The sequence below is a fragment of the Schistocerca nitens genome, chromosome 4 (genome assembly GCF_023898315.1).
Source record: "Schistocerca nitens isolate TAMUIC-IGC-003100 chromosome 4, iqSchNite1.1, whole genome shotgun sequence".
Classification (NCBI taxonomy): domain Eukaryota; kingdom Metazoa; phylum Arthropoda; class Insecta; order Orthoptera; family Acrididae; genus Schistocerca; species Schistocerca nitens.
The window spans coordinates 611,976,236-611,990,793 of record NC_064617.1 but is presented as its reverse complement, the minus strand read 5'-3'; the positions used below and the strand labels follow the sequence as shown (position 1 = coordinate 611,990,793).

The 14,558-nt window shown below is 41.3% G+C and overlaps 1 protein-coding gene across 1 annotated transcript in view; it reads left to right on the top strand.

The window, feature by feature from the left end:
* LOC126251301 (allantoinase) overlaps positions 1 to 14,558 on the top strand; it is a 262,302-nt gene that overhangs the window by 168,644 nt on the left and 79,100 nt on the right. The window contains exons 5-7 of the mRNA XM_049951628.1: positions 7,093 to 7,239; positions 13,478 to 13,523; positions 13,617 to 13,713. Of these exons, the coding sequence (XP_049807585.1) occupies positions 7,093 to 7,239; positions 13,478 to 13,523; positions 13,617 to 13,713 (290 nt within the window). The remainder of the gene's footprint in view (positions 1 to 7,092; positions 7,240 to 13,477; positions 13,524 to 13,616; positions 13,714 to 14,558) is intronic.

Here is a 14,558-nt window from a genome sequence, read left to right as displayed (position 1 = left end):
TGACGTCTTTCCACCTTTATTCAGTCGTTTCTGTTACGTCGGTTTAGGGTTTAAACAGGTAGTATCTCTTAAGAGTCAAAATACTGTCTTTGCCATTATTATCTTCCACATTTAGGAGTATGTCTACATGTAAAGTGCGGTGCGAAAGGGTAATTTTGGGAATGTAAAATACTAACGAATTATCACGCTCCTCTTCTAGCTGATTCAAATCAGATAAATAACACACTAAAGGAGAATAAAATCCCAACACCAAGAAGAAGTTGTGCGATAAAAACGGAAGTTGGTAGGCGTGTTTCTACATCTGAAGGAAATGATAATTAAATCAAGACCTTACGATGCCGACAGGCGTTGATATACATCAACAGGGACAGTTGAAAATGTGTGCCCCGACCAGGACTCGGACCTGGGATCTCCTGCTTACATGGCAGACGCTCTATCCATCGTAGCACCGAGGGCTCTGAGCACTATGGGACTTAACATCTATGGTCATCAGTCGCCTAGAACTTAGAACTACTTAAACCTAAGGACATCGCACAACACCCAGTCATCACGAGGCAGAGAAAATCCCTGACCCCGCCGGGAATCGAACCCGGGAACCCGGGCGCGGGAAGCGAGAACGCTACCGCACGACCACGAGCTGCGGACGTAGCACCGAGGGCACAGAGGATAGTGCGACTGCAGGGACTTATCCCTTGCAGGCTCCCCGTGAGACCCACATTCCCAACTTGATGTCCACACACTACATTCGTAGTGCCCCTGCCCATTACACTCATTACTCCCGGCAGACAATATTACCGAGTCCCGTAAGAGTTCGGGCAATACGTGTGCATCCGCACAGAAGAAGAAGGTCAATGCCCGGTTAGCCTTAACTATATGAAGATGGTATCTGTTCTTTCGGACAAAAATTATGGCCCATACCTCTAACTTTTGGAGTTCTATTATTAATGAATCCGAGGAAATACGGCTGTCTGACAATGAGTCTCCTATTAATCGTGACGGCGGTTTCCAGTTGAATTCGGCATGGAATTCAATCCTCGAAAAACATCGTGTCCTCCGTAGCCGGCGTAGTTCTGTGATGGAACCGAAGGAAGACAATCGAATTGATATCGATGCAGCGAGTTTTCACCACGGAGGGCGCGCGGCGCAGCAGAATCGAACGCACTCTAGTAGCGCACGCGCAACGCCAAGTGAATCCACTACGCACGTGCCGGAGAGGCCTTAAATACCAGAGCTCAGGGAGTTTTCGCCATTATCACCTGAAGATGGCCAGAAGACTCTGCCCCGAAATATTGTGGCAGGAAGTTGCAAACATCCGGCAGTTCACCCAAAATTTTGTGAAACAATATGTACACCGGGAAAGTTTTAAATCTTACAGTATGTAACAGCCTGAATACACACTCTGTAAACTAGTTTCAACAAATTATGTCTTAGTAGCACAACACAGAACTATGATGCGGTGTATATTCTAAATGTGTGATGTCTCCTAGTACATATTTATTTTAAGGTAGCCTGTCTTTTACAGTAACAAAGCACACCAATTGAACTGTTTATCTTTCACTGAGCGGATTCGCAATCACATGCAGACTTTTGTCTTTTCAAAAGACAGTAGAATGTTTTTGTGTTTCCAAACCAATAAAGAGGAATTGTGCTTCACTCAATGTGCTTTACCAGACAAGCTTGAAGAGCATATAGCATCAGAACCCTAAAGACGAATATCTGGTTCAGAACAGGTGTGAGCCAAACATCACAGTGGAAACGCTGATCCACTGGCTAGTTAGCATATGTGCCGGTTGCACAAACCCTGTGAGTGGGATACTGCAGACTGTGCCACGTAATGATCTTTAGCAAGTGTCCATTACTATGCACCAGGAACAACATGCCTGCTGCAGTAGACCTGGACACGCCACACCACTAAATATTCATTTCTCTCTTCAGGAATTTGAGTGAACAAAGCGGGGAAGTCAGCGGTCTTCTGACTGGGTTTGATCTGTTCCGCCTCAATTTATTCTTCCCCTCCTGTGCCAACACCTGCATCTGTAGGTAGCATCAACATCCAGCAATGATGATTATGTGCTGAGTGTATTCCAGACTGTATTTAGCCGCGCGCGTTAGCACATTGCTTCTAGGATTCGGCGAGACTTGCCGGCCCCGAATCGAATCTGTCCAGAGGATTAACGACGACGACTGCTGGTGTGCCAGCCAGGTTGTATGTGGTTTTTGGCGGTTTCCCACAACCGACAAGGTGAATGTTGGGTTGGTATCCACATCCCGCCTCACTTAGACGATACGCAAACATTAGAAAAACGTTCACACACTACGCGCAGGCAGTTGTAATACACAAAATTTAGCCCCACAGACGGGTGGGGTAGGAGTGGAGGAGGAGGGTGGCGACCGGGATTGAATCCTATCATTCTCTACCACTAACATTCCCACATAGGAAAATTAACAGGCCGACAAGGTGCAGATATGAGATAAAGCCCAGGAACGAGAAGAATGTTCCAGTCTCTGTCTACCACAACAATTTCTGACTTCTATGACTTCCTTTAGTGCCGCGGAAGCCATTCCCTGACGTTTCAACTCTTATCATTCTCTCTTCTAGTCAGTGTTTCCCGCGTATTATTCTCCTCGTCGATTCTGCGGAGAACCTCCTCATTTCTTATCTTACCAGCCGATTTAATTTTCATCATTCTCTTATACCACCCACCGCATGTCAGATGAAGTATAATTCATTGCCATATCTCAAAAGACTTCAAGATGTTCAGAGTGCTTAACTGGAATAGTTATACAGGGTATTCAGCTGGCCCTACCGATGTCGTTTTATGCAACACGCAGTATATCTGGCCTTCATTACCACGCGCTAGATTTTCAGATTCTCTCGTTCGCTTGCGCGCAAACTATTCCTCCTACAGAAAAAAAATGAACAGGACCTTTTTTTAGGAAATCTAATGTAGTTAAGTTTTATACTGGGATGCATTTTCGCTGAAGGCCACAGAGTTCGAGTTATTCAAGAAAAACGTACAAAAATGACCTTCAAATGCATCTCCACCCCCACACTCACCCCTCACTTGTCAAGATTCTAGTTTGTTGTTCGTGACACTCCATCCTACCACTGTACAAAAATTTTCAACTACGCGAACTGTTCCCGATATTAGACATGTTTGGTCTCTGTTTGTTGGGCTATGACGCCTCCGGGCATAGTGACTGTTTCGTTAACATCATCAGTTTAAATGTTCACGTAAGAGTAATGAAAGAAAAAATGACTTTTGTAAACGCTACGCCAAAACTAATCACGCTGACAATTCGATCCAAACTTAACCCTAACAAGCACAGTGTCAGAAGGCCTGACGAATACAACGATGTAATTGTTTATTTCATGCTGTCAAACTTCACACAACTGTTAGGTAAAATTTACACAAACGTCAGTTCTCTTTCACAATTTGTAAGTGGTCGACTAAGCGTAATAACACAAGCCAATGATAATTCGCGCAGTAGCAAATTTCTGTACATTGGTAGGACGGAATGCCATCAACAACATACTAGAAATGCTGACCGGTGAAGGCTGAATGTGGGAGTGAGGTTGCATTCGAAGGTTACTTGTATATTTTTCTTGAATAACTCGAAAACTACAGCCTCTAGCGAAAACGTATCCCAGTAAAAAGTTTAACGACATTAAATTTCCTACAAAACGGCGGGTTGCATAAAACCACATCGGAAGGGGCAGCTGAATTACCCTGTATATCTTGACGGAGTTGTTAGCGATCACATCGGACGATGGCAATCAAATAACGAAAACCGCAATGTGAACACTATTATTATGAAGTGATCCTGAAGCAAAAAATTGCCGATAAACTTCTACGAGTAAATCGGTCGCATTCTTCCGTTTTGCAATACGTCAGTTTTCAGGTATTCACGTCAAACGAAAAAAAGCAAAATGTGCACAATGAATATCCTACTTATGACATGGAGAAGTGTGTTATTTGACAGCAACTGTTGCGGTATTGTCAACAGTACAAAGAAATACCTATTCTGTGAAAACTCCACAGCGTTTATCACACAGCACTGGGTTTCACGGCTAGCAAGGAAACTCTATTCTATAAACAGGATTTAGTTTCGTTTTACAGACGTCTTAACTTTTCCACGACATTTTTTCCACAGGTTATTTTAATTAATGTCGTAGTCAGAAGCAAAAATATGAAAAAAAAAGAATTCCCGTCGTTTCGCTTTCCAACGTGGGGAGGGATGGGTCATACAGGGTTATTCACAGGTACCTCTGAAATTTTATAAGACCACACTAAAACTACCTGACGTACAGAAAACAGACATACATCAGTGGATAAAAAATCGTTGATGTCGCTGAGCAACAGTCATATTACAATTTCTAAATGAATACACCACCATTTGACTGTATTAGTCTTTATTTAATTACAATCCAGGTTTCTGTCTTTTAGGCCATTTTGAAGAAATTAATGACATAAACTCAGTCACTGGAAAAGGGCATAAAAGGCCGAAACCTGGGTCTTATTAAACAAAAAATAATACAGTGAAATGACGGTGTGTTCATTTATAAAATAGAGAATCTTTTCACAGTTTGCAACTCACATTACAGATGTTCAATATATGCACCGTTTGTGACGCGGCAAACGTAACACGTGCGTGCAGTTCATTGACACGAATTGTCCGGAAGGGTATGACAGCTGCCCATTTTGCAAATCTGTTCGGTGGGTTGCCTATCAGTGGGCGCGAACTATTTCGAAGATGCGATACAGAACGTAGGGTTAACAATGAAGTGTCAAGACATCAAAACGTACAGACGCAGTAAGTAATTATAAGAATTGTGCAAACCATTAACAGGCTTCCCTTTACTGTGAGACATTTGTACATGCAAATAACATGCAAAAAACTCCCACTGGTTCTCTAATAATCTATCGTGGGACACATACGTCGTAAAGGAAATGCTCAGAAAGAAGTTATCACGTGTAAACGACAGTACATACTAAAAAAGAAAGAATGCTACATAAGTTTCTTAAGAAGTACTGAAGGATCAGAATTAAAGTGGCGATTGTTTACTAAATCGAAATGTGGATTCATATACTTTTGCTGCCATTTACTAATGACCTCCCACATTGTTACTAAGACTGGTCGTACTTTCACAATATGAAATTGTACATGTACGGAATACGAAACTTATTTGATTCTTCTTATTTTAATAAGGTTTAACAACAGTGCAGCTTTAAATACTTGCAGGTGGGTTAACGACGTCACATTAGCACCAATTTTTGCCACAATTCTGTCCAGCGCCACTGTGGACATGTCACACAAAGTCACGGTCGCCGCAGCCCCTCTTACCCATATTTCATCCTTTCTTTTTACGCCTCTACACTGGAGGTCAGAAGGGCTTAGGCCCAGCGTTGAAATCACCCAGTTTTCTTGTGAGTGGTCGAAGAAAACATTCCGGCACACCGTCGTTCAGAATAGGAAGGAAAAGGCCTTAGAGGTTGACAAGAAAGGCGTCAATGAAACCACCCCTTGATTCCCACACATTTCGCGATCGAAAACTATAGTTTGCAGTGCGAAGAGCAACAGGACGACGTTTTTGACAAATGACACTGCTGAGACCCTCAGAAGTTTCAATCCTTCTCTAAGAACACTGTGCGGCTGCACCTACATTAAATGTGATGTCACTCCTTTGGAGAGCAGCACGACCGCAATTTTTGCTCTCTTGTACAGACTGGAACCACTGGCGACCGTTCAGAACAATTCTACGAAATTTGAGCGTGATCCGCGGTAGGACCCCCCCCCCCCCCCCCCTATTTTAGCAACACCCTAGGTACCACCCACGCACTTTAGTCGAGCACGTTACACGTTACAAATGACACTTATCTTAAACTTCGACAGACGTTAAGCCTCATGGCGGGTGCAGCGCCTGAAGGTTAGGCAACCCCTTCGACATCGTCATGCGGTGTTTCGCTGACTTCAGGCGTTAGAGCAGCCACACGGTAGAATGTGGGTCGAAATGAGATTAGCGATAACCTTAACGTCAGAATTGGGAACCACGCAGTAGACCAACGGAATGAGTCTCGGAAGCAAAATAGCATTTGACAAACGACCCGAGGAGGACATGAAAAGCAGATGACCTCAGACAAAGAGGGCACTCACGAACAAGTTAAGGATACTATTATCAAACATTGGCTTAATATGAGTAAGAAATTCCTGAGAATTTATTTTTGGAGTACATCATTGTGTTGAAGTCAAGCACGAATTGTGGGAAAACTGGTAAAGAAGAGAACCGAAGCGTTTGACATGTGCCGCTTTATGAGGGTGTTGAAAATTAGGTGGGTTGATCAGATAAGAAGGGGGGAAGTTCTACAATAAATTGGGGGAATATGTGGTGAAATGTGAAAAGAAGAATGGCTAGGGCTATAGGACTGACAGAGATTGGAATATATCGAACAAATACTTGAGTACGTTGGGTGTAAATGCTACTCCTGGATTAAGAGGTTGACAACACAGAAGAAGTGATAGTGGGCCGTAAAAAAATAAAAAAGTAAAAATAAAATAAAAACAGAAGGTAGATGACTAAAACAAATCTCCAATTGCAACATAGTTAGCCTTGTTCGACCACGTACAGGCCAAAGTTGAACAACATTGTGTCAAATTAAACAGGTGACGAGGGCGTCTTATGTTACTGAGGCTGAGGCTACTACTGAGGCAGTCCTACTTCAAAGCATTAGAAGTTCACTCTGATAAATCAGGACTATCTGGCCTCTTTTTGTAATTAAGTTGTAAACTCCAACAGGAGCTTCACTCAGAACGAATGAGAAAAGCGACTGGAACATTGTGGATCAATCCCCATTGCTTTACGATACCTCTGAATCTCGTCGCTATTCGAAGCAGAGAGTACTCACTACCTATGCGGATAGCAGAGCTGTTTTGTGAACAAACCTTTGCTTGTATTTACAGTGGTTGTTCACCATTTCCCTTCCTAGTTTCCAGTTTTCTCGATTACACTTAACCTCTGGGTACTAGGGCAGAATCCAGTAACGTTGTGCCTTGTCTCCAACTGCAGAGATAACGGGGCGTCTGTATGTGCAGGGCGAGCTGCGTGCCATGGTGGACGCCGGCGTGGTGGGTTTCAAGTGCTTCTTGTGTCCCAGCGGCGAGGAGAGCTTCCCGAACGTCGACTGGACGCGTGTCGAGTCCGCCATGCAGGAGCTGCAAGGCACTGACGCTGTGTTCGCGGTGAGTACCGAGACCTCGACACCTACTCTTCTTTTTCTTTTGCATCTCCACAGTACAGACAATTTTAAAACTGGGGCAGCCACAGCTAAAACAGTTGTATGCGATTGATCGATAATTCATATAGTGAACAGCTTTTCTTAGTACAGGTGATAAAACTATTGAAAAACTGAATTAAAAGTCGAGAAGTCCGCTGTAGCTGTATCTATTCAAGTCAATTACAGACCCACACAACCGGCTTCGAAACTTTTAAGCTGGATCTTCTGGTGTATATCTCATATGTTGTGGAGAGTAGTTACAGAATGCCGCAGAGTAACCATTGGCGTAGCTAGGCGAAGTTCTCAGTCCTCATACCGTCTCCGTACCCGGACAGAGGCCACAGCACACGCTACGACAAATACACAGGACTCTCGTAGCTTATGTTGTCAGCTGCTGTGGTGGTGATAAACACACATGAGAGTGTCGGATTTTTGACCCAGTACTTCCCTGGATAACGTCTATGAGTGGCATTGTCTGTTTCTTGACACTGACCGACAGGAACATATTTTTATCAGTAAAATTATGACCGTGATTTTAGTGCTGACATGTCATTCATCATAGACGATGGTTTTTAATCAACTGGGGATGGCTGAGAAGATGCAGCTTAAAAGTTGCAAAACCGGTTGTGTGAGTCTATAATTGACTTGAATAAATACAGCTGCAGTGGCTATTCGACTTTTCATTCAGTTTTGTATTTTGATAATTTTAACACCTGTGTTAAAAAACTGTTTACTGTACGAATTATCAATCAGTCATGTCTCCACGGTAACCCACTATGTTCCTATGATCACATGTCTCTAGTTCCTCACCGGAATAAATATTAGTCACTACCTTAAACGAAGATTATGATGATGATGATGTTTGTTTTGTGGGGCGCTCAACTGCGCGGTTATCAGCGCCCGTACAAATTCCCGACCTTTGCTCAGTCCATTCTCGCCACTTTCAAGAATTATGATGAAATGATGAGGACAACACATACACCCAGGCATCTCGAGGCAGGTGAAAATCCCTGCTTAAACGAAGACATTGGGTCGCTTGAGCACTGTATATAGTGCATAACGGGTACACTATGTATAACGGATACCAGGGTATCACGTGACCCTTCAAAGCTGACATAAACAAGGCAGTGAAACAGTGTGATGTGCCAGTTTGTTGTTTGCCATCAGCACAGCAAAATGGGCTAATTTCGTGCCGTGACAGAAAGGAGCTATTATTTTTGGACATGCCCATGATCACCTTGCTGACGTACAGTCATGTGATTCAAAGATGGAGGTGTGGAAGCTGGATCCTGTATCTGACGTAAGTCAATTATTCACCCTCCAGAATAATGAATTACGAATTAAATAACTATTAAATGAGACAAGACTCACAATTAATTCGGTTTATTCCGTTGAAGAAATCATTTGACAAGCAATGATAAGCAGTACTGTGATTGTCGTGACGTTAGTAGAAAAAGCAGATAGGACTGCTGAAGGGAATGCGTTGAACCTTTGGTCAGAGTTGAAAGCAAGCTGATCATTGAATCTGAATTCAACTCTCCAAAGTGAAGCCTGAAGTTGCCAAATTCTACAAAATGGCTGTAATTTCTTACACATTGTCTCGCAGTTGTGGCTCGGTCTGACCATAGAAAATTGTAGGTGGAGGCTGAAGTAGCTGCAGAATCAGTCATTGGTGGCGTGCCAACGACCCTCGTCAACAGCTAAGCGCAGATCAGCCCGAAATCTAAGTCCCTCGATACATCTGTTGGACTCAGGCATTCAAGACTTCCAGAGATGAAATGACGACGGCTCTCTATGAAGAAGTTGTAAGAAGAACTCTTGAAGACCCTCCCTGGAGACAGAGCAGAAGTAGTTTTGTATCTAATGTTCACTACAAGGAAAACTCGCATTTCCGTGTTTTCGCTCTTTTTTTCTAATTGACACTGCTGTGGATCTTCTGAGAGCTGACTGATAAAAATGTTTCTTAGAAAATGCTACTCCTCTTTCCTGGGCTGGGCTATTGTTTAGGCGGTTAACCATGCGTCCCACCATTTGACACTGAAAAAAAGCATCTCACTCTGGTTCCATCTCTTGTCCAAGAGGTGGGACATTGGTACAGTCAACATTCTCTGTCTAACCTCTAGTTTATTCATATCAGCCAATCTTGGCAGCTCGTATGTTGCGTAAACATTTGGTTTTCGTGAAGTCAACATTCAATGGCATCTCATGCCCTCCAAATGTCCAAAAACTGTGGGACCCCACCTCATTTTCTAGATAGCATCTTCAGCATTTTCAGCGAAAATACAGCTTTCTACGTTTTGTGCATAATAGTGTCTTCTTGGATTTCGCTAAAAAAATAGTTCCTTCTCAGTCACTTTTGGGTTGTAAAAATGGTCGCGGCTGAATGCCTTGTACCTCAGGAAATATTATCAGTGTTTGCCCGCAGTGCCTCAGGTGTTCAGCAGCAGCACTGCAAAAGACTGTCCAGCAGCCTGCGAACCATTGATTTGTGTACCTCCCGGCACTCCCTTCTGAAAACTTCTCCGTGAGTGGTGACCTAAGTGACTCCACAGTGCTGTTGCCTATTTCCAATCTACCTTTAGTGTCCTCTCATTTATATAGGACAAGCAAATTCGAATAAAAGAGTAAATTAAGAGAAAATTGCATTACTCAGCTACTGACAGTCGCTAGTACTGTTATATTATCACATCTCTCAGTGTCAGTTAATTATTCCAATCAAACGGGTCTTTACATTATGATTTTACGTTTGTTAAGGGACTGTTTCCGAAAAACAGTCACGTAGGAACCATAAATGAACTTGTTTGTTATTATTCTTTTTGTGTGTCTGTTGCAACGTAGACTGACCAACATGCCAGCAAGGAATGGTGAACCAACTGCAGCCAAGCAACATGATGTAAGAGCAGAATGGTTCCAAGCAACGGCGAATGAGTGTAGCACCTTATCAATGAAAATAGCTTACAAACTCGACAGGAATGCTGCTGTCAACGAATGCAGGTACATCTCTACCAGTTTCCTAGGGAACAAAGTGAAAAAGCTAGAGCTACTTGCAAGGGACAATTTGAGTCCAGTACCTCGCGAAAGGCCATTTCTCATAGTGGCACGTAAATCTGCACATCCTCAATGGGATAAACTACACAAACTGGATAGTGGCTGACTAAAGATTCATGGTGTGATCCGATGACCCTCAATTTTGTCTCTTTTCATATAGTGAAATATTTCGATGTTTTGTGGACGTTTCGTAAAATGACTTGGCTTCAGCCATTCAGGTTAATGAGAACATTCTCTGTGAACAAATGTGTCGCCCTTTCTTGTAAATCTTCAGGACGTGAAAACTGTGGACAATCCCACCTTCCAAGATGGCAAATGCCATGTTCACAGGGCTGCAAGCAGATATTCCCGGATTGATGAACACTCAGGCACCCTGTCGTACCTTGAGTGATCCACTAAATCACGCGACCTTAATGCCATAGAAAATATCTGGAACTATTTGGAACAGTGGGTGGAACACGGCAGTCAACAACCCCACCGTTTGCTCCCTCTACGGGAGCCAAACATTAATAAATGGCTTCAGCTGGATATAGCGTACCTGAAGAAACTTGTGAAGTCCTTTCCTAACTGAACTGAGGTCATTACAAAAGATATAGGCGATGTTACACGGTGTTACCGTCATGTCTCCTGGGTGCTGACTAATTTTTTGTCGAATGTGCTTATTGTAATTTCGATTTGAGAAATGTGTTATCTATGCTCAACATGAATCTCAAATGAATCCACAAATGGAGAGAATAGGATCGTAAAATCAATGTTCGAAAATGTGTGGTTCATTTGTTGCAGGCTAAGAGGCTTACTCAAAGGAAGTTGTTCTATTGTGTGTACTGAGCAATCGGTTTATTCCTGGGCTGAAAGAGTATTCCAGTGCATTGATTTTGACTACGCTCAAACGACATGTTGACCTCACCAGTTGTATCAGTCAACGACATTCTGACTATCCTGACAGCTAATCCCGATAAATAGTCTGGAAGATAATCAAGTTTAGTTGGATATAAGCTCTCAACCGGTGCAGAACCTCAACTCAGAGACTCGAGATATTGAATTTCATTCACACAGAGCGCCAAAAAATGGAATGGAAAGTAAAGAATCGGTTTTTCATTCACACAGGCCGTTAAAAAACGCAACAGAGCGGAATGGATCGGTATTTCATGCGTGCAGAATGTCAAAACATGGGGCACTATGCAATGGCTTCGAATTTCAATCATACTGGCCATTAAAAAATGGAATGGAATGGCAGCCCCAGTAGTTGTCACTTCCAGTACCTGACACCCCTGACCCCCAGTAGCTGACACACACTGTCAGCTACTGGTGTTTTTATGAGACAATTTGATATAATTTTGCTGTAAATCATTGATGTACAGAGCAGTTTGTTGCAAATTTGTTATAATATGGTGATGTATGGGGCAATCTGATACAATTCTGCTATAGCATGGCGATAAATGTCATTTTGTTACACTTTTGCCGTAACATGCAGCATTTGGTTACATCTTTTATATAACATTGGGTAAATTGTTAGAATTTTGCTATAAAATGGCGCTGTATTGGGTGAAGTATCATGTAGTCTCTGCTGTGCGATAGCAGAACATGCCAAGCAGTTTGTAGAGCGAGATAAATTTAATACCTTAGCATTGGGTCACTATAGTATTTGGTGGGTTTTGATTTCAGTTTTAGAGATGAGTGTTTCACAAATTTAGATGTGGGAATAACATTCCTCACTTTGTTAATCATCATTGACAAGTGTACTTCAGACTGTATGTGAAATCAACAGTATTGAAAATGTGTGGTTTGTAATGTTATAAATTTTTTTTATGTACTTTGATATAGAATAATTTTTTATGTATTTTGATACATTTATTGGGTAGTACAAGGATAGAATTATGTTCAGAAATTAATCTATAATTTATTTTAGTTGGGCCAATAAGCAAGATCGTGTATTTTGATAAATGATACAGACAATTTATGGCTGAAAATATTTAATTTTAGGGTTCTTTGTGCTTGGAAAGTATGGTAAAGGTTCCAAACTTTGGTTGTGTTTTATCAGAAGTGCCAATATGCACTTCTTTTAATCTTAGAGTAATTAAGTTATGACAGTAGTGCAGTGTGCTTTCTGTGATCAAAATTTCTCATATTTTGATAGACAAAGGCTTATTTTGATGCAAAGTTCAGATTTTCATTCAGAATTAGAGATCTGTAATTGTACATGTTTACCGAATCATGACAAGCATTCTGTGTGTGTGTGTGTGTGTGTGTGTGTGTGTGTGTGTGTGTGTGTGTGTGTGTGTGTGTGAGTGAGTGTGTGTGTTTCTGACAACAAAGGTTACATATTTTACATGTAGAAATACTGCAAGCTTCACATGTATTGTAATTTTTTTGATAAATAATACTTTTTGTTAGGATATTTTTGAAAACAGCACAAAATTCAGATCATTAAGATACTTTTGCTTATAACCAATTTGTGGCTCTGGGGCTACATTGTGACTGGATTTTAATGGCCATAAAAGTACTATTCTGTGACTAGTTGTTTCGTTTCAATAGCAGGTAAAATTCTTGTCTAATTGGAGCAGTGGGGAGCGGAGAGGAGGGGGGAGATGGAGGCATGACAATTTCATAGAAAGGGGATTTGGCATGTCATGTAATGATGATAGTGTCATAGATAAGGAGAGCAGCATCATCATAACTGCTGCATATAGACAACTAGTGTCGCTTCTCAAGGAGATTTGTTGCATGTGAAGTTTCCTCAACATTGCTATTCATACAACTATCAAATATCTGGATGATTGCTTTGCAAATGCTATATTCATCTGAACTGCAATTTCTTGGACGTTACGCTAACACAATGTACTAAGCACTGATGTTAACTAATTATGATTGTTACATTATAACAAATTTTATATTGTATTATAATTATTATTAAAATATAGATATATGTGATATGTGAAATGTGATGGAAATGAGAAGTTATGTTTGGGATGAGGGAGGGGTGGAGACAATAATGAACTAGTATGCCTCCCTCCTCTCGGAACCGTTTCCTTGATCCACACCTGTTCTCTCACACCAAATTATTCAGTCAGCTCCTTCAAAATGCACTGCAGCACTTGTCTGCCACTGATCTGCACTGTAGAAGGAAAAATTAACACAAAGTTATTATTTTTCAGTTCCATGCAGAATGCGTACTGCCAAAAGAAGATGAAAATGGTCCTGGTAAGTTTTACATACAACATGAAAAACTTTAATGAAATTTTCTTTTTTCGTTACTTACAAAAACTGATTAGTGATGGTATATCATGAATTTAGGGCTTCCAACTGAGTATAAGACATACCTCCGAACGAGACCTCCTGAAATGGAAGTTAGAGCTATACAGAAAATTATCGAGCTCTGTGACAAATACAAGTAAGTCTCCACTACGGTATTCATAGAGGAATAAACACTCATTCTGTAGTGTTGTTATTTAGTTTCTATACATAACTGACCTGGTTGTGGCTTATCATGTACATGAACTGAAAACCTAAATATATCCATTGGAAAAGATTTCCAATTCTGTATCAACAATGCTGATGTCAAACAATTCAGTCTTACTATAACAATTTCATACCGTCATTCAAATGTCAAGTACATATAAATTTTTTGAGCGTTTTATTGTCATTTGAAGATTCATCTCCAGGTATTGCTAAATTTCAGACAGACACAGCTCATAGTTAAGGACTTTGGAGTCACCCCAAAATATGTATTACAATATATCTTTTAACACTGGATTACAGAATTTAAATTATCAGGATATATTTCAAATATTTCCTGCAAGATTTAAATAATGACTGTCAACATTTTTGGAGCTGTTAATATGGCACGATGTTTTCCAAAAAGTAGTGGGTAGTATTAATGGTGTGCCTTGAAATTCTAGTTAGCTACATGTAGCTGAGGTTGGAGATGTGGCTTCCATGGAGTACAGCTCTTATGGACCTCCCAAAGGTTCATTTCAGTCAGCCTGGCAAGGAAAGCGTTTCGGAAGAAGAAAAATTTGTTAACATCGAGTATAGATTTAAATGTCAGGAAGTCGTTTCTGAAAGTATTTGTATGGAGTGTAGCCATGTATGGAAGTGAAACGTGGACGATAAATAATTTAGACAAGAAGAGAATAGAAGCTTTCGAAATGTGGTGTTACAGAAGAATGCTGAAGATTAGATGGGTAGATCACATAACTAATGAGGAGGTATTGAATAGAATTGGGGAGAAGAGGA